This window comes from Coffea arabica, chromosome 1e (genome assembly GCF_036785885.1).
Source record: "Coffea arabica cultivar ET-39 chromosome 1e, Coffea Arabica ET-39 HiFi, whole genome shotgun sequence".
Classification (NCBI taxonomy): domain Eukaryota; kingdom Viridiplantae; phylum Streptophyta; class Magnoliopsida; order Gentianales; family Rubiaceae; genus Coffea; species Coffea arabica.
The window spans coordinates 54525083-54547263 of record NC_092311.1 but is presented as its reverse complement, the minus strand read 5'-3'; the positions used below and the strand labels follow the sequence as shown (position 1 = coordinate 54547263).

Here is a 22181-nt window from a genome sequence, read left to right as displayed (position 1 = left end):
TTTTAAATAACAAGGGAGGTATGTGTAATTTTTCAAATTTCAGGAGAGCTCAGTGAAATTGTCAGAAATCTCAGGGAAGGTTTCTGAAATTATCCCTTTTTTCATATCCGTTTCTATTACAACTCAACTCTTTCGAGGCAGACATTTTTACTCAATCCTAAACAATCTATTGACAATTAGTTTCATGTTACTACGGAGTAGCAATAATTCGAGGAACAATTTTTTCTATTCGGAGGTTTGATTACAAAGTAGAACTTGGTAAAATATACAGCATATATATGTGTGTGCACGCGCATCAGGTCTCAAAAAAATGGGAGTGTTTGGACAGTGAAATTATCTCAAATAATATTTCGTTTGCATCATAAATACATTTTTTAATCACTTTTTTATCTCACATATATCACATCACAAAAAGTGCTACAGTAATTATTTCAAATAATAATACTCTATACAAGTAGCACGTAAAATCAATCAGAAAAGATCAAGAAACTGGTGCTGCAAGAACGAATGCCTCTTTGACGAAGCACGAAAGTGATCCCACAGAATAATTCTATATATGGCAGGTCAGTTTAATTAATTAACCATGCTCGTGTTTGTTTCTTGGTTGCAAATTTGCGGTGGAATATGATGGCATGTTTTGAGTGGTAACCTAAACGAATATGTGCTCTCTATCTGAGGAATTCTATTGATTTGGTGTGTGTGAGTTCAAGTATAGACAACATCCTACTGAGGATCATTTAATTTCATCCGACGCACACACGGCAAATTAAGGATGATTTAGTTTTTTTTTTTTTAAAAAAAAAAGCCTTAATTTGTAGTCCAGCAATGAAGTTTAAACGAGCATTATAGTATTGTTAGATCTGTGAAAAATATTAGAGTATTGTCAGATCTGAAATACTGCAGTAGAACATACACATACACACAAGGCATCAATCAAATTGTTATCCGACAATAATACGCATTGTGACAAGATTTGAGAATAAGTTAATGCGTCTAGTATCTGCAGCGATGTGTGTTGAGCCCCCTATGTGGGAGCCACAGTTGTTTATATGGAACTTTGATTGCCGCATTGCCCTCTGACAAGGAATCGATCCACAAGCCATTAAGAGAAACCCAAGACGAGAAGAAGCAAGACAAAAAGATATTTGATTTTCTTTTAAACGTTACTCGAAGGCCTTTATATAAGCTCGAAGGCCCTGGGAGCTCTTATAACATACATTCAACAGCAAGCGTTGTTTTTCTCAGCATATAGAGAGAATAGTGCATCCTTTATGGTGATGGACGGCAAGAAATTAGAGTACAAGGGCGAGAAGGCATTGAAGGAGCTGGAGAAGCTCACAGCAAATGCAGCTGAGGTCCAGGAGGAGGCCTTGAAGATGATCCTGACGCAGAATAAGGGGACTGAGTACCTGAACAAGTACATGGCGGGAGTGGAATCAAAATCACAGGTACCACATTTCAAGCGTTGCGTACCAGTGACAACGTACAAGGATGTCCGTCCCTACATCCAGAGAATTGCCAATGGAGACAACTCCAATCTCATTACCTCTCAACCTGTAACCGAGATGCTATGCAGGTCTCTCTCTTCTCTATATCCACTCTCCATACGTACATGTCTGTAGTCGCTTTTCATGCATAATAAGACTACACTTTCTTACACTTTATTTTTTTTTTTTAATCTAATTAATTTGCAGCTCAGGCACGTCCGCTGGAGAGCCAAAGTTGATGCCATCAATTGAAGAAGATCTTGACCGACGAACCTTTCTTTATAATCTCATCATGCCAATAATCAACCAGTTAGATACCATTCACATTATCATTGTGTCCTCCTTTCCTTCTTCATGTTCTTGGATGATCTCTCCTAAGTGATGATAGTAAATATTTGCCGGTATCAAAAAGTCGACTCTTTATGAATTTCAGATTCCACAGTATTAATTTGCACTAATTTTTTCCACGGAACTGTCCCGCGTAATATATTGGCTGATCTTTCCAGCCAATGATTGTGCAGAAACCCACGACAATGACCACTCAAAATTTCTTCGAGACCATGACTTGTAGTATAGTACATAAAGTCAGCGTTTTCCTGAATTATTTATACTATGTAAATAATTTACAACGTTTCTTGGAGTGTCCTTAATTGATGCATTAGATCTTTAATTGATGCCTAGGTACGTTGGTGGGCTTGATGAAGGTAAAGCCATGTTCCTGTATTTCGTCAAGGCAGAAATGTCTACTCCTTGTGGCTTACCAGCTCGCACGGTCCTGACCAGTTTTTACAAGAGCCAGCATTTCAAGAACCGTTCCCACGATCCTTACAACGATTTCACTAGCCCCGATCAAACCATCCTCTGCTACGACAGCAACCAAAGCATGTACTGCCAGTTATTGGCCGGCCTGGTCTTCCGCCACCAAGTCCTCCGCCTGGGCGCCGTATTTGCATCTGCATTCCTTCGGGCCATCTCCTTCCTCGAACGCAACTGGCGGAAATTGTGCCAAGATATCCGCACCGGAAAACTCGATCATGCCATGATCACCGACGCCCAGTGTCAATCCGCAATGTACTCTAGCGTTCTGTTACGGCCTCAGCCGCTGGTGGCTGATGAGATTCAGAGCATTTGCAGCAGTAAGTCGTGGAAGGGAATAGTGCGTCGCCTTTGGCCTAAGGCCAAGTACATTGAGGCTGTGATCACGGGGTCCATGTCGCAGTACATACCATCGCTGGAATACTATAGCGATGGCAAATTACCCCTGGTATGCACCATGTATGCTTCGTCGGAGTGCTACTTCGGAGTAAATTTGAAACCCTTTTGCAAGCCTGCTGATGTTTCCTTCACCCTGTTGCCTAACATGGGTTACTTTGAGTTCATTCCTTTGGGAGAGAGTGCAACATGGTCGATAGACCTGGATGAAGAAGAAGAAGAAGAAGGAGTTCCCCCCAGTAAGCTTGTTGACCTGGTGCACGTCAGAGTCGGTTGCTACTACGAGTTGGTGGTCACCACATTCGCCGGTTAGCATTCCGTAATTCAATCTCAACTCTTACTTGTTGCATATACGACGCTCGTGCTCCAGGGGATTGATAAGAGAGATTTCAGATTTGAGATGATGATATGTTGCTTGAGTGAATCCGAAACCCACACTGATTTTTGAATCATTAAAATCGAGTAGATTTTAAATCTAATTTCATCCCTGCGTTGCCCAAACAACCACTAACAGGATAAGGGGAATACGAGGAAATAGACTCGTGATTCTAATTTGAAGTAATCTACAGTTAAAATCTACAGTTAATAGATAGATTAAGGGGAAGGAAAGAGTGGGGGGCTCATATGATTTTTGGTTGGTGAAATGAAACAGGATTATATCGGTATCGCATCGGTGACGTGCTCCAAGTGACCGGATTTCACAATCAAGCCCCACAATTCAGATTCATCTGTCGGAGAAACGTCGTCCTCAGCGTCGACAATGACAAAACCAACGAAGAGGACTTGCACAAGAGCATCACCGCCGCCAAAAAGCTTCTGGAGCCCTACAATGCTTTACTAGTGGAATACACCAGCTGTGCCGATGCTTCAACCGTACCAGGCCACTACGTCATTTACTGGGAGATCGCCTACAACAATGGATTGGTGGACGAAGCTTTTGCCATCGATCCAACCGTGCTTCAAGAATGTTGCGTCGCCGTGGAGGAACGGCTTGATTACACCTACAGGAGATGCCGCACCCTTGACAAGTCCGTCGGACCGCTGGAAATACGAATCGTCGAGGCCGGAACTTTTGAGTCGTTGATGGACTTTTTCATCAATCAAGGGGCGTCCATCAATCAGTATAAAACTCCGAGGTGTATCAAATCTAAAGCTGCCCTCAAACTCCTTAACTCCAATGTTAAGGCTTCCTATTTTAGCTCCAGGGATCCTTGCTGGAACCCTTGACGGCTTCATCTAACATCCATCTTACTGCAGCCTGCGCCTCGCCAAATAACTCTTTCTTTTTGTTTTCCCTATAGGATGACGACTTTGAGAGGTTTGCTGACTTGCCAGCTGAATTGTACAACGAGCCCCATTTTAACCTTTTCCACCCCTTAATTTTTATAAAAATAATGGAGAATTTCGGTTTCCCTAATAAATCCCCCGGAATATGACATTGCAAGTTATAGCAGCCAATTCTTGCTGCTGAGCATGCTGATGCCGTAGTCTGACCCAAGTTATCGATCCTAAAAAGCCAAATGCAGCAATCTTGGCGTGCTTTGATGGATCTTTGCGCCTCCTCCTCAAGGCAACTATTCCTAATCCACAACCCCTATAAGCCGCCCCATTAACCCATTAACTCAAAACAGAGCCTAGGAAAAAACAAAAATTCTACTCGTGATTTCCCTGATTATTATAACAAACAACTAAATTCAGTCTGCAGGATGAACTAAACCACAGTATGCGAACGTGACAATATTTATGAGATTAATAAAGCTCAAGTAATGTGAAACAAGAGAACTGCTTCTAATTTTTCCTGAAATCGATTTTGAACAGTATAGATAGATTCTCGTGAAAACATAGGAAAACGTTAAAGTACACTTTTCTTCCTTGTATCAGTGACTGATTTGATTGGCATTTTATTAGGATGAGAAATATTAAAAAGAGGAATTATTGCTCAATCACCCGCTTAGCTCCGTCCAAGGTATTTTTGAGTAACATTGCCACTGTCATTGGTCCAACACCTCCAGGAACAGGAGTTATCCATCCAGCCACTTTGCTTGCTTCCTTGAAATCAACATCTCCCACAAGCCTATAACCTGACTTCTTAGTTCGATCATCCACAGCATTTGTCCCCACATCGATAACAGCAGCACCAGATTTGATCCAGCTGCCTTGTATCTGAAAATCCAGATTATTAGGTACTTTAGTGAGCAAAATATCTCAGCATGTCCATCATCCTATGACAAGATGTAACTAAGCACGTGATATTCTATCAAGTAGAATTGACAATCCATTTACCCAAGAAATTTGAAGGAAGATACATAGCCACAAACTCTGCATTGATTAGGGTGTAATCATCCCATTATTTGAATGCTGGTTTTGTAATGTTCTATTTGTAGAAGAAACATATGGTGCAAAGTCTCTACATTCAATTACCGGTCACCATCTCATACAGGGTTCTAAAGTCGAGACCATATATAAGGGGTTCTTCTCAGATAAGATGTCAACCCCGAACATGTGTGTTCTTCACTATCAAATTGGATATAGGACAAAGGAAATAGTGAAAAAGATGCTTCGTCACATATTACAACAATGATATTATATCACAGGGAAAAAAGGGAAAAAGTTGTACAAAAAATTCTTGATACCATGTTCGCTTGTCCTGCTGCAGCAATAACAATGTCTGCCTCACGAATAATTTTCTCTGGTTCCTTGGTACGTGAATGCACTATAGTGACAGTGGCGTCTTCTTTGAGTAGTAGCAGGGAAACAGGTAATCCAACAATATTGCTTCGTCCTACCACAACTGCCTTCTTGCCCTTTATGCTAATGCCACTACGTGACAGAAGCTCAAGACAGCCCTGCTCAAGAAATAGAGCCTCTCAAAAATGTCCAAATAACGATGTAGTTCACCCATATAAGTATGTTGCATATCATGAAACAAATTATGAAAACTTCTACATCAAACCGTTTAAGTGCTCAAGACCAAAGTATATTGCCTTAGGGGTGCAAGGAAGGAAGAGAGGCTCTCTGCCTTTCATCGCAAGCTTGCCTATATTTAAAGGGTGAAAGCCATCCACATCTTTTTCCAAGCTAATTTCACCCAAAACTTTCTCTTCATTTAGATGCTTTGGAAGTGGAAGCTGCACCAGTATACCTGCAACAATAGTGACAATCACAATCTCCAACTTGTCTCTCTCTCTTTTATTATTATTACTTTTTAAAGTTTACTTCCTTAGCATAGATTTGTGGAAAGCAATAATACACTGACAAGAAATGGCAAATCAAAGCTACGACAAGATGAAACACTAGTATATTGGATCTCTTAGTAACAAAATATTATGAGCTCAATTAGCTTGGTGATGAAACCGAAAGCTGTAAAGGTAACAAGAAGAATAATCTGGTATATAACTAACCAACCATGAACATCTGGATTTGCATTCAGCTCATGGACCTTGCTGATTAATTCGGCTTCGGACACTTGCTCTGGAAGGCCGATGTCAAAGGACTTGATCCCAACCTCAGCACATGCCTTCCTCTTCATACTCACGTAGCTTTGAGAGTCTTTCCTATGTCCCACTATGACCACGGCCAATCCTGGGACCTGTTTATCACCAAAATTCCACACAAAATCAGGCCAATTTATGCCCTTTTTGCTAAGCTCACCTCTATCTACCTATCCATATAAGATAATCGAATGACCAGATATTAACTTTGGAGGAAAATGTTATCGTTTCAACTTTCAAGCAAGAAAATTTTGCTGAAATTCTTGCTGCCATTTTCTCAAACACTACACAGAAGAAAGAAAGAAAGAAAGAAAGAAAAGGCGGCAAGTTCGGACCTTGCCGTACTTCTGGGACAGTTGACGGACTTCATCGGCGATTTCGGACCGTATAGTATGAGCTACTGCTTTGCCGTCGATGACGGTTGCCTTGTGATCCGACGACGATGCCATACTTGCTCCAAATCAAAATTTTCAGGCTAGTCTTCTTGCCCACACAAATTTCAATACTCCAGCTTGAGTTTGACTGGAGATTCCGCTCGCTTTAGGATTTTCAGTCGACAAACGGGCTTGGTTTTTCCATGGACTTTGGACTCGCCGAATATTTGCAGACTCAGGCCCGATCGTACATCCAGGCCAGGCCCATTTGTAGAATGTCAAGAACCCAATTCCTGGGTCCAGGTTTTGATATGCTCCTGTATTCATGACAAATCGCGTATCGCCTTGACCTTTTTCCATCCGCTCCTTCAATTTTCTGATTTTAACTCGTCATACAATATCAGACAATCCTTTTGTCTCTGAGTTGGAGGTCTCCTCCATTTCTTATTCTATCCTGAAGTTTCATTCACTTTTCTTAAACTAGGATTCGAAAATATACCTTACAAGAATAGAACAAGATTCGTTATTCTTGAGAGGAGACCTCAAATTTTCACAAATTTTAGACCAACTGGTAAGCATGGTTGTCTGTCATTTTTCTTTGAGGGTGTACGTACACTAAAAAATAATAATAATAAGTACGATTTGTGAAATTCAACGAGCAATCTCTCAATTAATCTTCACTTTCGTTTAGTAACGTATATGTTAAATCACCTCAACGAAAATTTGGTTATGATCCACGAAAACTGCAGTTGCATCTCCGGTAAAATGAAAGAGAGTCGATCATTTATGACCGTGACATGGAGAATTTCAAAGTAATACTGCTAAAAAGAAATCACACTAGGCTAGCAAACAAAACAGGTAGTATTATTATTATACCGATCCAAGTTCTTTCTTATTGTGTTCCCAAAATCCTGTGAAGTTGAGAAAGTACATAACAGGTGCAGTTGCATAATAGGTAGTTTTTCGTCATTCACTTTGTGGAATAGCATTCTGCGCAAAATAGAGTTGACTAAGAAGTCACATGGATCAGCCTCAAGTGTGGCTCCAGGAACCCAAGAACATGATGGTCCTGATGGAGTCTTCAATACCAGATCGCTTGTTTCGTCTTTCAAGCTCCATGGAAATGTAATTCCAGCCACCCTTTCCCTTGAGAGTTTGATTTCCGGGCATGGCCACCCTAGCGTCCGCATAAACTCTCCTTAGGGTCACCCCCCTGCGGATCACCTTTTTTGCTTCGTCATAATCCATCAAATGCTCCTGATGGTGATGATCGCCAGAGAACTGTTGAAGTTTCATCCTCGATCGACTTCTCTGGTTGCTTGTGATTTGTAAGATATAGTGAAGGGGACTAAGAGAACGCAATCACAAATTTATAGACAGGACAAGAACATGACCTTTTTTCAGCAAATTGGTGGCCCGTATGCATACTTGCACGTATCCATATTCCATGCACATATGTATAGATTCCTAATTATGTACTTGACAAGGACCAGTTTCGCCGTGAAAGAGCTACATGCACATGAAAATAATAGTCACGCCGATGCTTATACAAGAAAAGACATCTTCTTTTTTTTTCAGATAAAGAATCTGATTCCTGCAAATGATCCAAAAGAAAAAAAGGAAAGGAATATAGGCACAAGAGCATCTTTCTTGGATCACATAAACTGAACAACCTTTTACAACTTAATTTCAATTTGACCCAAAAATTCAATTTTGTTAGAAACCCTCGAGGAAAGTCACATCCATTTTTTTAAAATTTTAATAGACTTGAATACAGGAAAAAAGAAAAGATAAGCACATAGTTCAAGAAGCACAGAAATCTACTCCATTAACTGTCTTTAAAAAAAAAAAAAAAAAAAAAAAGTCATAGGAATCTACTCAATGGAAAGTCACATCCATTCTTTTTTCTTTTTTTTTTCTCAAGTAAGAGTCTTGAATCCAAGATATTCTACTTACAATCCCTTCCACTTTACCACTCAACACAGCCCTTCCCTCTCTCTGTCTCTTGTATCAAAGATACCTAGAATCCAATCCATGATTCTGTAAGCTACAGCAGCATACTGTAAGACGTCTTTGGAAGCCCTCTCACTTTTCTTTACCAATTCATATATCACCAGTGACACCATAAATCCAGGTAATATGGGGCTAAGAAAAGTATCAAATATCACTGAACTGAAACAGAAGCTCCATTAAACCATTCTGCATTATTTTAGGTGAGACACAAGAAGATTATAGTTCCAATTATATAGTACATTAAGGATCATTAACGCCTTCCAAATTTCACAAGGCTGAGTTCAACAATAAGAAGTTTATGAAATTTATCTCAATAAATAAATGCAATATCATCACAAACATTTCCTGCATATGATGATGCCTAGAAAAATGGATATAGATGCAACAATAGCACCCTGTCTAGATAGAGCAAATTCTGTCCATGTCAAAGGCCTTGTGACCTGGACCAATACCTTCTGAAAATTTTCATTCAGATCTGCCAGTGATCCAGTGTTATCTATTAGAATATCTGCTTTGGTCCTTTTGAGATCAAGAGACATTTGAGAGTTAATCCTGCTCTTAGAATCTTCTTCTGTGGTTCCATCTCTTGCCATGAGCCGATGGAGCTGAGTCTTGGGATCAACCCAAACAACAACAATAGGATTTGTCCACCTGTCCATCTTGGCTTCGAACAACAAAGGGACATCGAGCACAATAATTTTGCACCCCTTCATCCATAGTTTCAACACTTCCAAGAGAATGCCTGATGAGATGTATGGTGCCAGAAATCTAAATGCATAAATTGCCAAAGTCAAGGTTCACGCAAAGTTCTTCCAAAAGAATCAGCTCATTCAATTCTAATGACTGATGCACAAGAATCAGAAAGAGGAAACAAATCTAACAAGCTCTTTAGACTGTCAAAAGCTAGAAAATCCAAACATAATTTATATATATATATGTATGAAAACTTCTCAACTTCACAGCAGACCATTTACAGGAATAATAGGCAGCAACCGAACGAATTAACAACATATCATCCAAAATTCGCCCGCTGCAAAGCACATAAACTCTTGGTCCCTGCAAACCCTACCCATTATATCCCAAAATAGTTGGGCAGGGGGGAACTTTCCATGAGTTCAACTCAAAGTGATTCTGTTGTCGTATTTAGATAAGATACAGGCAAAGTCCAACCATACTCAAACAGTTTTAATTGAGCATCAAACTAACAATATTAAAAGCACCACCAAACTTGAAAAAGCTATTCATTCATGGCTAATGACCAAACATCAGAGTTTTCACTCTACATCAATGTATCATGGCAATAATTACTTCACTAATATCTAAATGCAACTTTTTCCCTTATCTAAGCAAAGCACAAATGAAAAATCCAAAGATAGTTTTTACATTACCATCAAGGAAGCTGATGCCTAATCAAAGCTTTAATGTAAAACTAAAGGGGGCGCAGCATTTATCCACAAGCTAACTAGTCGCATCCGGATGTTGGAAGCTTCCATATTCATCAATCAGATACCAGTGCATAAGCACCAAATACATAAATAGAGCATTAATGCATACCCAAGCTAACAGAAGTACTAAAAACAAAACCAAATTCTTTTCTAATGAATAAAGAGTATGTACCTATTAAGAATCTGGCGTTTTTGTGGATCAGAAAATACAATGCGACCTAACTTCGGGCGATCCACCTCTCCGTCAGGAAGCAGGATGTCCTCCCCAAAAGCCGCCACCACCTTTTTCCAACCACCAGTACCTTTTTTCAAAACATCCTGCAAGTTAAAAAAGCGCTACTGAGAGTTGAAACCAAGTACTCAAGTTTAATTTCGGTATGCAGTAAATTACATCATTAACACTGACTAATATATATATGAAAGAAATTAAAGAATAGCAGGGTTTTTTTTTTTTTTGGTCAAATGTCAACTTGTATATATGAAAAGAATAGCAGTTGATGTACTAGTAGTTGTAGTTTCTGGGCTGTTTCAATCGGGAAAGAACAAAGAAAAGAATTGACTAGTGATGAAAGAAACAGAGAGTAGGTTAACGAACGGGAACGATTAATAGGAATTGGAAAAGTGGGGCTTACACGAGCGATGACGTCGGCATCGACGACCGGAATACCATGGGCCTTGAAAAGATTGGAGACGGTACTCTTCCCTGATCCAATCCCTCCGGTCAGCCCCACTATCCTCATTCTCGGACCGATTGATTTCTTATTACTACGAGTAGAATCCCAGTACCAGCCTACTGATTCAATAATAATCGGGTAACTATTTTTGGCGTGACTATTCAATAATTACATTAGTCCTACATACTACTCCGTCATCTTCAACGATAACAACTCACAGTTTATGAATTATTTGTTTGGGGGGAACCATGACGTTGCTAAGCCGAAAGTAATCTGCTTCTGAGGTCCTGCTAGTAGTGGAAAGGGGGTTGTGGGAAGCGTCGCTAGTCTATAAGGGTAATGCAATTGGTCCACCTAACAAACAGCGCATCTGGTGTAGTGGTATCATAGTACCCTCCCACGGTACTGACCGGGGTTCGATTCCCCGGATGCGCATTCTTTCTTTTTGCTACTTACTTTTTATCTTATGTGCGATCTTCGTGTTGTTCTTCTGTGAATTTCAGTCATATGCAGTAACGCCTCCTGTGTGCAATCGTTCACCAGTCACGACGACCATGATCGAATTCGGACCAGAAATCAGCAAAATCAACAACAAGAAAGATGGTGGGAAAGTTTCGAAACTCCAACAGTATTTCGAGGAAGATAATCCAGCTCCTAGGAACTAATTGCAACTCACCCGCCCATGTCTACCAAATTCAGGCTCAGCTTATCATCCAAAACCTCTATACAAACACCACTCTTGCTTCCCATTTCATCTCTGCCTGCCGATCATTAGGCCTTTCACAGACAGCTTTCCTCCTCTATACTCTTAATCCCCAAAAGCCCCAAACTTTCATTTGCAACCAGCTCCTTAGAGCCTTTTCTCATTCTGATGCCCATCACTATTCTATTTCCTTCTACTCCCACATGCATAAAAATCTCATCTTCCCTAATAACTATACCTTCCCTTTCATCCTCAAATCTCTGTCAGACCTCAGGAGCCTCAAACAAGGCAAATGCATACATGCCCAGATCGTTAAGTTGGGTCCCCTCAATGATATTTATGTTCAGAATTCGCTGCTGAACTTGTACGCGTCCTGCGGGGACATGGTGTCATCTGGCTACGTGTTCGATGAAATGCCTCACAAAGACGTGGTTACTTGGACCGTAGTCATCACTGGGTATCGAGAATGTAGCATGTTTAAAGATGCACTAATTGCGTTTGAGCAAATGCAGAATGCAGGTGTGGAACCCAATCAGGTGACGATGGTGAACGCGCTGGCTGCCTGTGCGAGTTTTGGGGCGCTTGACATGGGGGTGTGGATACACGAGTTTATAAAGAGGAAAGGGTGGACACTGGATGTCATTCTGGGTACTGCTTTGATTAATATGTACGGAAAGTGTGGTAGAATTGAAGAAGGTCTAAAGGTTTTCAAAAGCATGGAAGAGGAGAATGTTTTCACGTGGAATGCCCTGATTAAAGGGTTTGCTTTAGCTGAAAATGGTCAGGAGGCAGTTATGTGGTTCTCTGAGATGGAGCGAGAAGGAGCTAATAAGCCTAATGAGGTGACCTTGATTGCAGTGCTTTGTGCCTGTGTTCATTCTGGATTGGTAAAATGGGGGGAAGAAATTTTTTCCTCTTTACTGCATCAGAAATATGGATTTTCACCTGGTGTCAAACACTATGCCTGTATGATTGATCTATTAGCACGTGATGGACGTTTAGAGGATGCTCTAAGGATCATTGACAAACTGCCTTTTCAGTCTACCAAGACTATTTGGGGAGCCTTCTTTTCTGGATGTAGAGTACATGGGAACTTAGAATTAAGTGAAGTTGCAGCTAGGAAATTAGTGGACCTGGAGCCAGAAAATTGTGCTTACTATGTAGTCCTGTCTAATCTTTATGCAGAAATGGGAAGATGGGATGATGTGGAAGAAATTCGAAGATTGATGAAAAACAAGGAATTTAGGAAGGATTCTGGCAATAGTTCTATTGAACTTGAATATCTGGAAGATGTCTCCAAATGGTTAGATTAGAAAAAACAATTGTCTCCATTTTCACACCGAGTAAGCCAAAGGTAGAGCAGTGTCCAAGAATATCTTGAATTGCTTTGAGCATAACCACCAAAACGCAATTGCTCTTCGCCTATTTATCCAGAGATGAACTTTTGGCATAAGTTTCAATACCTGACGGTCTTAGTCGAAATTAATCATAAATTATTGTTCTGGCAGGCTTCTCCTCAAGCTAAAGATGTAACTAAAGGCTGCTGCAAATCAATCAGGTTTGATGTGTGAAGGATCGTTCTTTGGTCATGAACTATGTGGGCTATCTTTGCAGCTGGAAACATGATATTATGCTTGTCGCAGTGGTGGATACAGGTATTTTTTGTTCGATGAATTATTTGTTTTTATCTATGGTACTTCAGGAACTAAAGTCTCTCTGCCTTGCAATTTTTGTATTGCTGGCAAAACAGCATTCGCAATTTCAGTTGACCTTCTGGAGCCTAATTTTTTTTTACCAAAGCCTAAAGACTTTTACGATAGTTTACTAACCTTAATCCACAGAAACCACAATCTTCTGGAGCCTAATTGATGTAGTGGATTCTGCCATCAATTAGAGGAGGAGGTTGGTGAAGAACAATAACTTGGGAAGGCATCTTCTGCTCTTGTTTACTTCAGGAAGTCATGTCAAACTTGCTTACGTTGAGGCAAAGGAAAGTTTCTTGCTACCGTATGAACGTGAAGAAACTGGAGCAAAAGTTGTCGGCTCTCACTCTCAGTGAAGGGGCAGAGAAAACATTTCTTGATTGCCGCCATGATCACAGAAAATGCAGATTGATCAATTCTCTTGTTCCTTTGGAAGGTAGGTGCTATAGGAAGAGATGATCACTTCGACATGCCAATTTTCTTTTTTCACCTCTTCCTAGGACAAGGAAAAAATCGTCCCGCATGTCAGTTTCGCTTAATCTTTCTTTCTTTTCACATGTCAATTTCCACACGAGGACGAGGATGGATTTTGGACACAAGCGAGTGAAAATGCCCCAAAAAGAAATACTAGGTACTAAAATTAACGCAGTCGACAATAGTCATCATCAATCCGTGGTCGAGAAAAGACACTAAGAGAGTTTTTAGACCACCTCAAGCAATCAACTACCTTGAGACTTCTTCTAGAACTGCACTGCGCTCCCTCCAGAACCAATTTATTGACAAAGGGATTCTCATTTTTATGGACAATAGAGGCGTCCAATTAAGTAAGTTAGTAAATCAGTTTTTGATTGGCGTAGATCCTCCTATATAAAAGCATAAAATTAGTTAAAAAGTTGTGACAATTAATTCTAATATATCGAGACATGTGGCATAATTAAAAAAGCGAGGCTCCCGAAAGGAGGGAAGTGCCCACCCAGACGGCGTGATTATTGCGTAAGGAACTGAATACTAGCCCTCAAATTATATAAAGAGCGTATCGCGCTGTCCAACGTGCGTACTTGATCCTTCCTTCGAAATAACACTACCAAGAAGAATAAAATAAATAAATAAATAAATGCCGCAAAAAACTTTCGGCAGAAACTAACAAACTGATTGCTACTAGAGATAATATAAAACATTTATATATTTTTATATAAATATATTTATTTATAAATATTTATAAATGTATTATAAATGTATATAAATATAAAAATTATAAATTATAAAAATACTCAACAATATGTTTTAAAAATACCTTTAAAAATAATTCAACAAACATCTATCGTAAAAAATTTTCATATAATTTTTAAAAAATAATTTCAAAAACAACTAATTCAAACGGACTTGTATTTCAAAAACGAAATGTTACAGTGTTATTTTTCCTAAAAACAGCTAATTCAAACGGAGCTTATTTCTAAGAGGGGGCAACAGAGACCAATGGACCTTCACGTCAGATGACGTGGGTCAACGGACGCTATTGACCCTCCTCACACACTCCAAAAGCTTCCACACACATCCGGACACCGGTACAAACACAAAACACAGAAAGACAGACACCCGGGAAGACAGAGCCGGCCGGCCCGACAGATGATCTGAATAAAACCAAAACAAAAGGATTAAATTAACTGGGATGCTGCTTTTGCAGGGCCAGGACCTTGGCCCAAGCCGGCCTGGCCAAGATATCAGCGCACCAGGCACTCACGTGGGGCCGTGCATCGAAAACTTTCCTGGCGGTCGTACCCATCAAGTAGTTGATAGCAGGGAGATGGTTGAGATCCGCCAGGGTAAAGCAGTCTCCGGCCAAGTACTTTGACTGCCCCAACCGAGCCTCGTACACATCAAGAATCTCACCCAGCTTCCCCTCGTGCTCTGCCACCACCGCATCGTCGGTGTTCATGCCCAGGAGGGGCTTTACGGCCAGCTCGAACACCAGCTTTGAAGATGGAGGGTCAAATTTCTGAGCCTCCACTTCCATCCACACGAACACCGGCCCCATCTTCTTTGCATCTTGTACGAACGTCAGTTGTTGGTTCCCTTTGTCCGCGTAAGCCTGAGCGATGTATTGGTTTATAGCCCTTGACTCTGCATTTCAATTTTTTCTTTTTTTTAAAAAAAAAAGAATCTATACTGCATACACCGTCACGAAATTCTTTTTCTTTCTTCTTTTTTTTTTTTGGGAAGAAAAATCGAAAGGAAAACATATATACTCCACTAGTACTTACCGAAGAGCTTCAAGTCCCCATCTTCAAAACCAGGTACTTGACCAAATGGCTGTTTATGGGGGACAGAGGGGAGAAAAAAACATATTAGAGGGCCAAAATTAACCAAAAAAGGAAAAGCATATACATATAAAATTAGTATCCGAGGCTAAATATTACTGCTAGAAACATATCTATAGTAAGCTGACGTTCTTACATTGAGGGCGAGGAAGGATTCCTTTTTGTGCTCTCCTGCTCGCATGTTAATTTCAACATATTCTGATTCCAAGTCTTTCTCGTTAAGACATGCAAATACCCGCAATACTGCTGGGGAGAAAACACTACCGTGGACCTTGATTGCCATAGATAGATAGGTAGAACCAAATAGTTAGGTTTCGCAATTCTAGATTTTCTTCAGTGATCTCTGGTTGAGCAAACAGGAAGGATGATGGCCCTTTTATAGTAGTTCTAGTAGTGGTTGGTCAGAGGAGGGATGGTTCGTGGGAATGCCAATTTTTTCTGGAATTATCTATTTTTGACGGTGCAATTTTGTACAATAAATTGGATTAAAGGGATAATTTCAAAGCCTACCTCGAGGTTTCCAGCAATTGCAAAGAGCTCCCCTCAAGTCAAGTTTTAAAAATTATATCTACCTCTCTTACTTTTAAGATTTATGTAACAATATAGGCTCCAACAGCTATGCTTTTTTATAAACATTCTTACATACCCTTCTTCTAAAAAAGAAAAATAAAGTTTTTTAATCTTTAACTTCTTGAGCGTGGCAAACCCAACTAAGCAAACAAATACCAACAACTCCAATTTATCTCAAAGTTCACTACTTGCTGATTCTTATCTAGTGTAACTTGTTACCACAATCAATACCAACACCAAGAAAACTCTCCTATATCCACAAGAATGTAATTTATCATTATTCTACCATTCTTAGAAATATAGACAAAATTCTATCTTTATAATAAACTGCACTCAATGGGTGGAAATAAAATAGAGAAACAAATTGAGTTTTTTATATCTTGAACTTTTTGTCTAGCAAATATGACAGCCATTTCTTCATCTTTCAACTATCATTTTCATATTTTCTCTCTCGTGTCAATGTCACCTTCTTCATCTTCCTCTAGTTTGACAGTAAAATACACTATTTGCACCTAGTTATTTTGACAACTTCATTTGGCTAACATTTATAAAGAGTAAAAGTATTGAAAAAAGGGGGGAAATGGTCTAAAATTTTTATAGTAAAATAGGAAAACAATAAATGCATATAAAACTTTGAAAATGATAGAAAATTGATAGCTGTAATAATAGAATGCGATATTTGATGTAAAAAAAAACGGTTATAGGAGGAAAGAGGAGGGGAGATAGAGAGAGATGAAAATTGTAAAAAAAGTGATTTTTATTTTTTGAGATTAGGAGATGGCAAGTAAGATAATAAAAAGTATTTCTTTTACAGTTTTAAATGTCTCCTTATAAATTAACTATTAAGTAGAGGACATTTTAGTCATTTGATTGGACTAAGGGAGGTCAATATGTAATTATTGAAACCTGAGGATAATTGAGTGTAATTGTTAAATATTTTAAGGAGGTATCTGGAAATATCCCTAAATTAAAAGGTCGGGCGCGACATATGGTCATCGATCGATGAAAATTCACGCGGAGACCTCGGAAAAAAATGTTGCCTACGCTGCAGACTACATTATAGTATGCGTGGTGGATCCACTGAGACTTAGCTCACCATCCTGGGTTTGTTTGGATTGCGATTTATTTGTCAAAATATATTTACTTAAATCATCATTACAATTTATATTTTCATCATTACATCATCATTATCTTTTTAATTATATTTTTATTTCATATACATCACATTACAAAAAATACTATAATAAAAATATCTCTAATAATTCACAATCCAAACAAACCCATTTTATGACGATGATGGTGCACTCTCCCGTCCACTACCTACTGGTACCTACGGCACATGCTAAATTTTTCTATTTCCGGGCCCATGTTCACTCTTCGGCTTCCGCAGTTGCTTTCTGCGCGCGCACCCATCGCTGTCTCATTCAACAAACAATCTAACGTAAATTATCAGATCGTGAAAATGAATCAATCTGATACGTCTACTTGACCAACTCGGCCAGCAACCAACCATTCTCGTCCATGCCAAACCAAATTGGGTTGGGTGTTTTTTTGACGGGGTAGGAATACTGTACTATGGTACTACCTTCTAAGAACGCGCGAGAGCGCCTTATTATTTGCGTGGACTATGATTTAGCTAACAAGCCCAGTTAATTCTTTTTCTTTTTTACTTTTCGTTGCATTTTTGTTGTAAATACGTCCCACTTTAGTAAATGATGAGACCTTGGATAACGGCTTTGGTATTATCAATAAATTTTAATAACTTTCGAGAGCTGTTACCCTGATAAAGTAGAACGCAGGAATTCAGTGCCAAAAATATAATTCTCGCGAAATCCTGTGTTCTACTTTGTGACAATAACATCCCCTTTTTTGTAAACATAGATACGGTTTGGCAAGTGAATTTTTGAAATGTATAAATTTTTAAATTTTTTAAAATTACTGTAGTTAAAATTTTTAAAAAACTTATAGCAGATAAACTTGACAAAAAACTTAAATGCCAAACAAGGCCTAAAATATAACTCGCCCCCTCCGCAACTTCTGCATCTCTAACGTTGAGTGAACAAAATGTAATGCACTATTTTTAATGCATCAATTTTTTTGTTAGGTGTGATGTTTAGCAACTACGTTGACTATAATTCACAGGATATACACTTGGATATTTACACCACCTCCCCCATGTATTAGTCAAAAGAACAGAATAGTGCCCGGAAAAAAAGAGATAATTATGGATATATTGCCATGAAAGTTGCATATTCCCAGAACATCCATTAGAAAGATTATCCAGGCTTGAGAAAATTGTGATATTCCAACTGAGTCATTTCTCCGCCAGTTACCGGGTCAAACTTGCATCTATAAAAGCTGCATACAATGTAAAGACAACGTCGTTAACTCCAAACAAATTGCAAGGACCCAAAATACAAAGGCAAATCCGTGCATGTGAGCTTGACCATGTCAACACTAAGTAGCAAAAATATAACCTGTTTTACGATTTGTAATGTGCAGCTTATTATATCAAAATCAAGTGCAAATTTTGGAAGCAGACACAGGCAAACAAATCTCTTCTAGTGTTGTTCGTGCCTAAAGTCCAGATGCTTTTATAGTTAAAGGTATCAGCTTTGACTTACCTTCCATCCAATCCAAGTATTACCACTGTATTTTTTTGATGACCAAAGGAAACAACATATTGAGAGAGTTCAAGCAAACGAAATTGGGCCACAGACCATTCTGAGCTGAAATACTTGGGTAAAACACCTGCACAGACACACACATTATATATCTCTCACTCAATGAACCAAATTAGGACCCAAGTGCAAGAAATTAGCTTGGGAATTATTCTCATTCTCTGGCCCATCCAAAAACAGTAAACGCCTAACCAAGCAATTTGCTTATTAAGAGAAGGGAAATTATTTAGGGATGCTGTCCTAAACAGGTCTCATATCAAACAAATCTAATAAGAACAATTTCAAACTTCCCAAAACATTTTCAACACCACATGCAGCAAGAGAATTGTAAATAACCTGAGTGGAAGAGTGACGAGAAGGCACAAGGTAGGAGGACATGAGAAAAGTATATCACCAGAATAATCCATACAAGCACATTGATGAGTTAAACCAACCTAAGTTCAATTTTGATTTTTTTTTCATTTTTTTCCTTTGCTCAGAGTTAATGTAAATGGTTGTCCAATTGAGAATCTTGTTCCAGAAACAGGTCCACTGGCCAATTGAGTATCTTGTTCCAGAAACTCATAGATTCTATTCACGTCTGCCCCCCGTAACAAATGCCACGAGATTGGTCCACTGGCAAACATTCTAAAGCTTTTCCTTAAAACTCTTTAGATTAACCACGTCTACTACTCACTGACCGCAGGGTCAATAGAATAAAGCCTAAGATAACGGTGAAGGGCAAAATTGATCAGTGATAGGATGAGATTCTGATTATTAACACCAAGAACAGCAGCTGCAGCACAGTCTAGGCAGAAATCAGTTGCGCAAAACTAGGTGCCTCCAGTATTTGGCAGGCAAAGTTTCATTAATCCATTGCATAAGTTGTAGTTCCTTCCCACATATTCCTCTCATTCACCAAGTGCAGATCGATAATTAATAAGCAATACATGTCAGACATGCAATCTTTTCCTTACCACGCGAGTAAATACAAAAATTCCACGAAGCAATGCAACAAGATAGAAATCCTGATTTATGGCACTATTTGCAAGTAGGTTTCCACTGTGTTCAAAACCATCCCTTATTTCACCAGTTCATCCAATGGAGTCCCAGATGCATCAGAAGCAAAATTTAGTAATCTCCTATAATTAGCTGACATAGTCATATAACTATAGGGAATTTTTTTTTTGGGTAGTTTTTGTGTGTGTGTGTGTGTGGGGGGGGGGGGGGAGATTTCTATGCAGCAGACTTTAAATTTACCTAAACACAGTAAAAGAAAAAACAAGCAAATAAATCACCGAAAAAAGCACCGCACCTTTCATGAAGGACAGCGATGAGCCTGATGTCGTCCTAGCAAGATCAGATTCTGGTGGACTTGAGTTTTCGCTTCTCAAGTTCCCCAATGTGCTCTTAAGGCTAAAGACATGAACAGTGCCCTTGTCACTTGAAACTGCGAGCCATTGAGCAGAGGAAGAAAAAGAAAGGCAATAAATTTCTGCTCTATCTGCACCTCTCCTTACCTGCAGCAGCACGTCCTAAGAGTCATTACTAGATAAACAGCGCTTAACAGATCTCAGCACAAATGCATTTGAAGTGACGTATTCTGCCTCTGAATGCACCATTGACACTCAAATAAATGTATAAATGTTTCCATTCTGTGAGTTTGAAGCATATAAATGTTTCCTCGACAAAATAAAAGTCAAACAAATGTTGCTATAGCTATTACGAAACCAATCTCACAAGAATCAACTAAGAAACAGAATGGCACAAAAATTGAAACATGCAGAAATAAATACATAAGGAGGAACGACTGTTGGAAAAGCATTGTACCTCCTGCAACAGAGTACCATCATGCGTATTAAATATACGAACCAAAGTCCCTTTAGTGCTAGCAGTAGCCAGCAACTGCCCATCCTGGGAAAGCGTAAAGCACGCAATCCTCGAATCATGAGCCTGAATAAACTTGCTAGTCCTCTCGGACGCGTAATGCTCAACCCTAAGCTGACCCTTCTGGAGGCCCGGACAAACAAGTACAAAGGATCCGGAGGCCTGCGACACCGCACACAGTCCCTTAGGGTTCGCAATGGTCTCAATTTGATGCAACAGTTTCAAATCGGCAAAATTGTAGACAAAAATCTTGTGCTCCAGCACCACCACAATACGGTCCCTTCGGAGCCTCACCCCTCGGACCTCCGATCTAAAAGAGAGCTCGCCGATGCACCTGCTCTGGTGATCATCCCAGATCATGACCTTATTCAGAGGATACTGCGGGTTATCCTTGCCGCCCACTAACGCGAGTATATTGCAGCGGAATAGCATCTCCACCGAACCAATTCCTCCAGCGTTGTCAAAGTCCCGTCGAAATATCTCGCGGAAGGGGTCGCAGTTGTAGATTCGGAAGCCGCGGCTTGTGCCGGTGGCGAAACAGCCGTAATCTTGATTAAACGAGACGTGGAGCAGCGCGGCAGGTGATCGATCCATGGAGCTATTAGAGTTAGGGCTGCCGTCGGTGCTAGGGCTCATATTTGGCATGATCGGCTTGTTAGAATGCGGGGAACGGTCGTCCTCTTCATCGGTTTCAGGGGGGTCGATCTGCTGCTGCTGTTGCTCCAAATAAGGTTGAAGCATTGGGGACAGGAATTTGGAATTAGGGTTAGAGTTTGTAAAAGCAGTAGAAGAAAGGCTTGAGAGAGTAGCCATGGATAAAAGACATAAAATAACTTCGGAAATTCTTCGGGGACGGCGGTGTGGATAAGAAGGCTTGCTTGATTTGATTGGAATGTGCTGTGATATTTTTTGGCAAATTACCAAATCAGTCTCATGTGCCAGACTCGAATCTTCTATTCTTTTAGATTTCTTGAGGTTGCAGCCGTAATTTGGTGACAAATAGTAAGTGTGTTGTTGTGCTTTGTGGTTTTGTCTGTGTTAGTGTGTAAAAAACACATTAAAATTTCCTTAATTGTAGCGTATCAATTTCTAGGTGTTTATTCGTTAATTACAGGACACGAAAACACGTGTCTAAGACGTTCTTGCTTTTCGGAGAGGACTAAGTGTGAGCTATGACATCTGCCTTGACTTTACTCGTGCAACAAAATAACAACCTTTTGAATTGGTTCTCACGAAGCCTATTCTAAGAGGGAGGGCACGATTGTCATCGCCATAGCCTTTAGGATTTGATGGGATAAGAGGTTAAAGGTTTAAATTTTGTCTCTCATCGCTTATTATTATATACTAGTATAAATATCCGTGCTACGCACAGTAGATTATGGGCCTGTTTGGCACCCTAGTTTTTTACCAAGTTTTTTAGCTACTAGTTTTTTAACAACTTTTACTACAGAAACCCCAAAAAAATTTTCAAAGTTTTTTACCTACACACTTCAAAAATCTATACACAAAAAATTTCTCAAAAACTTTTCTTCCTCAATCACCCAACCCACCACACCAGACACCGCCTCCACCACCTCTCTCGGCGCCGGTCACTTATTCCGGTGCCGCCGGTAATCTAAAAAAAAAATTTTGAATTTTTGAGTC

The 22181-nt window shown here is 39.7% G+C and overlaps 6 protein-coding genes and 1 non-coding gene across 9 annotated transcripts; 3 read left to right on the top strand and 4 right to left on the bottom strand.

The window, feature by feature from the left end:
• Window positions 1-1202: 1202 nt before the first annotated feature.
• On the top strand, window positions 1203-4111 carry LOC113717805 (putative indole-3-acetic acid-amido synthetase GH3.9). The gene is made up of 4 exons (XM_027242621.2): window positions 1203-1576; window positions 1695-1796; window positions 2169-3007; window positions 3352-4111. Exons 1-4 carry the CDS (start codon window positions 1272-1274, stop codon window positions 3924-3926), a joined length of 1821 nt encoding a protein of 606 aa, XP_027098422.1. The 5' UTR covers window positions 1203-1271; the 3' UTR covers window positions 3927-4111.
• A 357-nt stretch (window positions 4112-4468) lies between these two features.
• On the bottom strand, window positions 4469-6726 carry LOC113717815 (bifunctional protein FolD 2-like). Its single transcript, XM_027242632.2, has 5 exons — window positions 6526-6726; window positions 6105-6288; window positions 5684-5841; window positions 5333-5545; window positions 4469-4862 (listed from the first exon to the last, which is right to left on the bottom strand). Exons 1-5 carry the CDS (start codon window positions 6637-6639, stop codon window positions 4632-4634), a joined length of 900 nt encoding a protein of 299 aa, XP_027098433.1. The 5' UTR covers window positions 6640-6726; the 3' UTR covers window positions 4469-4631.
• Window positions 6727-7407: 681 nt separating this feature from the next.
• Window positions 7408-10979, bottom strand: LOC113717796 (dephospho-CoA kinase-like). 2 transcript variants are annotated; one of them, XM_072065260.1, is made up of 4 exons: window positions 10655-10979; window positions 10195-10340; window positions 9030-9345; window positions 7408-8073 (listed from the first exon to the last, which is right to left on the bottom strand). In XM_072065260.1, the coding sequence occupies exons 1-4, from the start codon at window positions 10760-10762 to the stop codon at window positions 8032-8034; spliced, it is 612 nt and encodes a 203-aa protein (XP_071921361.1). In that variant the 5' UTR covers window positions 10763-10979; the 3' UTR covers window positions 7408-8031. The 2 variants fall into 2 exon arrangements, with proteins under 2 accessions (XP_071921361.1, XP_027098413.1); XM_027242612.2 differs by lacking the exon at window positions 7408-8073 and having other exon boundaries at window positions 8727-9345; window positions 10655-10977.
• Window positions 10980-11060: 81 nt separating this feature from the next.
• Window positions 11061-11131, top strand: TRNAG-CCC (transfer RNA glycine (anticodon CCC)). The gene has a single exon. It is a non-coding gene; the product is annotated as a tRNA-Gly (tRNA).
• On the top strand, window positions 11111-13750 carry LOC113717786 (pentatricopeptide repeat-containing protein At5g66520-like). 2 transcript variants are annotated; one of them, XM_072065256.1, is made up of 3 exons: window positions 11111-12753; window positions 12908-13054; window positions 13241-13750. In XM_072065256.1, the coding sequence occupies exon 1, from the start codon at window positions 11297-11299 to the stop codon at window positions 12710-12712; it is 1416 nt and encodes a 471-aa protein (XP_071921357.1). In that variant the 5' UTR covers window positions 11111-11296; the 3' UTR covers window positions 12713-12753; window positions 12908-13054; window positions 13241-13750. The 2 variants fall into 2 exon arrangements, with proteins under 2 accessions (XP_071921357.1, XP_071921354.1); XM_072065253.1 differs by having other exon boundaries at window positions 11111-13054.
• Window positions 13751-14471: 721 nt separating this feature from the next.
• LOC113717777 (glutathione S-transferase-like) lies at window positions 14472-15842 on the bottom strand. Its single transcript, XM_027242589.2, has 3 exons — window positions 15557-15842; window positions 15364-15412; window positions 14472-15223 (listed from the first exon to the last, which is right to left on the bottom strand). The coding sequence occupies exons 1-3, from the start codon at window positions 15701-15703 to the stop codon at window positions 14763-14765; spliced, it is 657 nt and encodes a 218-aa protein (XP_027098390.1). The 5' UTR covers window positions 15704-15842; the 3' UTR covers window positions 14472-14762.
• A 2346-nt stretch (window positions 15843-18188) lies between these two features.
• On the bottom strand, window positions 18189-21478 carry LOC113717770 (autophagy-related protein 18a-like). The gene is made up of 4 exons (XM_027242580.2): window positions 20481-21478; window positions 19966-20170; window positions 18615-18741; window positions 18189-18348 (listed from the first exon to the last, which is right to left on the bottom strand). Exons 1-4 carry the CDS (start codon window positions 21348-21350, stop codon window positions 18267-18269), a joined length of 1284 nt encoding a protein of 427 aa, XP_027098381.1. The 5' UTR covers window positions 21351-21478; the 3' UTR covers window positions 18189-18266.
• Between the last annotated feature and the right edge of the window lie 703 nt (window positions 21479-22181).

Excerpts from the sequence above, each read along its gene's own strand:
- LOC113717805 (XM_027242621.2), top strand. The coding sequence starts at position 1,272 with ATGGTGATGGACGGCAAGAAATTAGAGTACAAGGGCGAGAAGGCATTG. Across the intron at positions 1,797-2,168 it reads ATCATGCCAATAATCAACCA|GTACGTTGGTGGGCTTGATG; the intron begins GTTAGATACCAT and ends ATTGATGCCTAG. Across the intron at positions 3,008-3,351 it reads GGTGGTCACCACATTCGCCG|GATTATATCGGTATCGCATC; the intron begins GTTAGCATTCCG and ends GAAATGAAACAG.
- LOC113717815 (XM_027242632.2), bottom strand. The coding sequence starts at position 6,639 with ATGGCATCGTCGTCGGATCACAAGGCAACCGTCATCGACGGCAAAGCA. Across the intron at positions 6,289-6,525 it reads TGTCCCAGAAGTACGGCAAG|GTCCCAGGATTGGCCGTGGT; the intron begins GTCCGAACTTGC and ends GGTGATAAACAG. Across the intron at positions 4,863-5,332 it reads CAGCAGGACAAGCGAACATG|ATACAAGGCAGCTGGATCAA; the intron begins GTATCAAGAATT and ends CTGGATTTTCAG.
- LOC113717796 (XM_027242612.2), bottom strand. The coding sequence starts at position 10,762 with ATGAGGATAGTGGGGCTGACCGGAGGGATTGGATCAGGGAAGAGTACC. Across the intron at positions 10,341-10,654 it reads ATGCCGACGTCATCGCTCGT|GATGTTTTGAAAAAAGGTAC; the intron begins GTAAGCCCCACT and ends TTTAACTTGCAG. Across the intron at positions 9,346-10,194 it reads AAACGCCAGATTCTTAATAG|ATTTCTGGCACCATACATCT; the intron begins GTACATACTCTT and ends TTATGCATTTAG.
- LOC113717786 (XM_072065256.1), top strand. The coding sequence starts at position 11,297 with ATGGTGGGAAAGTTTCGAAACTCCAACAGTATTTCGAGGAAGATAATC.
- LOC113717777 (XM_027242589.2), bottom strand. The coding sequence starts at position 15,703 with ATGGCAATCAAGGTCCACGGTAGTGTTTTCTCCCCAGCAGTATTGCGG. Across the intron at positions 15,413-15,556 it reads AATCCTTCCTCGCCCTCAAT|CCATTTGGTCAAGTACCTGG; the intron begins GTAAGAACGTCA and ends CCCCATAAACAG. Across the intron at positions 15,224-15,363 it reads TGGGGACTTGAAGCTCTTCG|AGTCAAGGGCTATAAACCAA; the intron begins GTAAGTACTAGT and ends ATTGAAATGCAG.
- LOC113717770 (XM_027242580.2), bottom strand. The coding sequence starts at position 21,350 with ATGGCTACTCTCTCAAGCCTTTCTTCTACTGCTTTTACAAACTCTAAC. Across the intron at positions 20,171-20,480 it reads ATGGTACTCTGTTGCAGGAG|GTAAGGAGAGGTGCAGATAG; the intron begins GTACAATGCTTT and ends GTGCTGCTGCAG. Across the intron at positions 18,349-18,614 it reads ATACTTGGATTGGATGGAAG|CTTTTATAGATGCAAGTTTG; the intron begins GTAAGTCAAAGC and ends CATTGTATGCAG.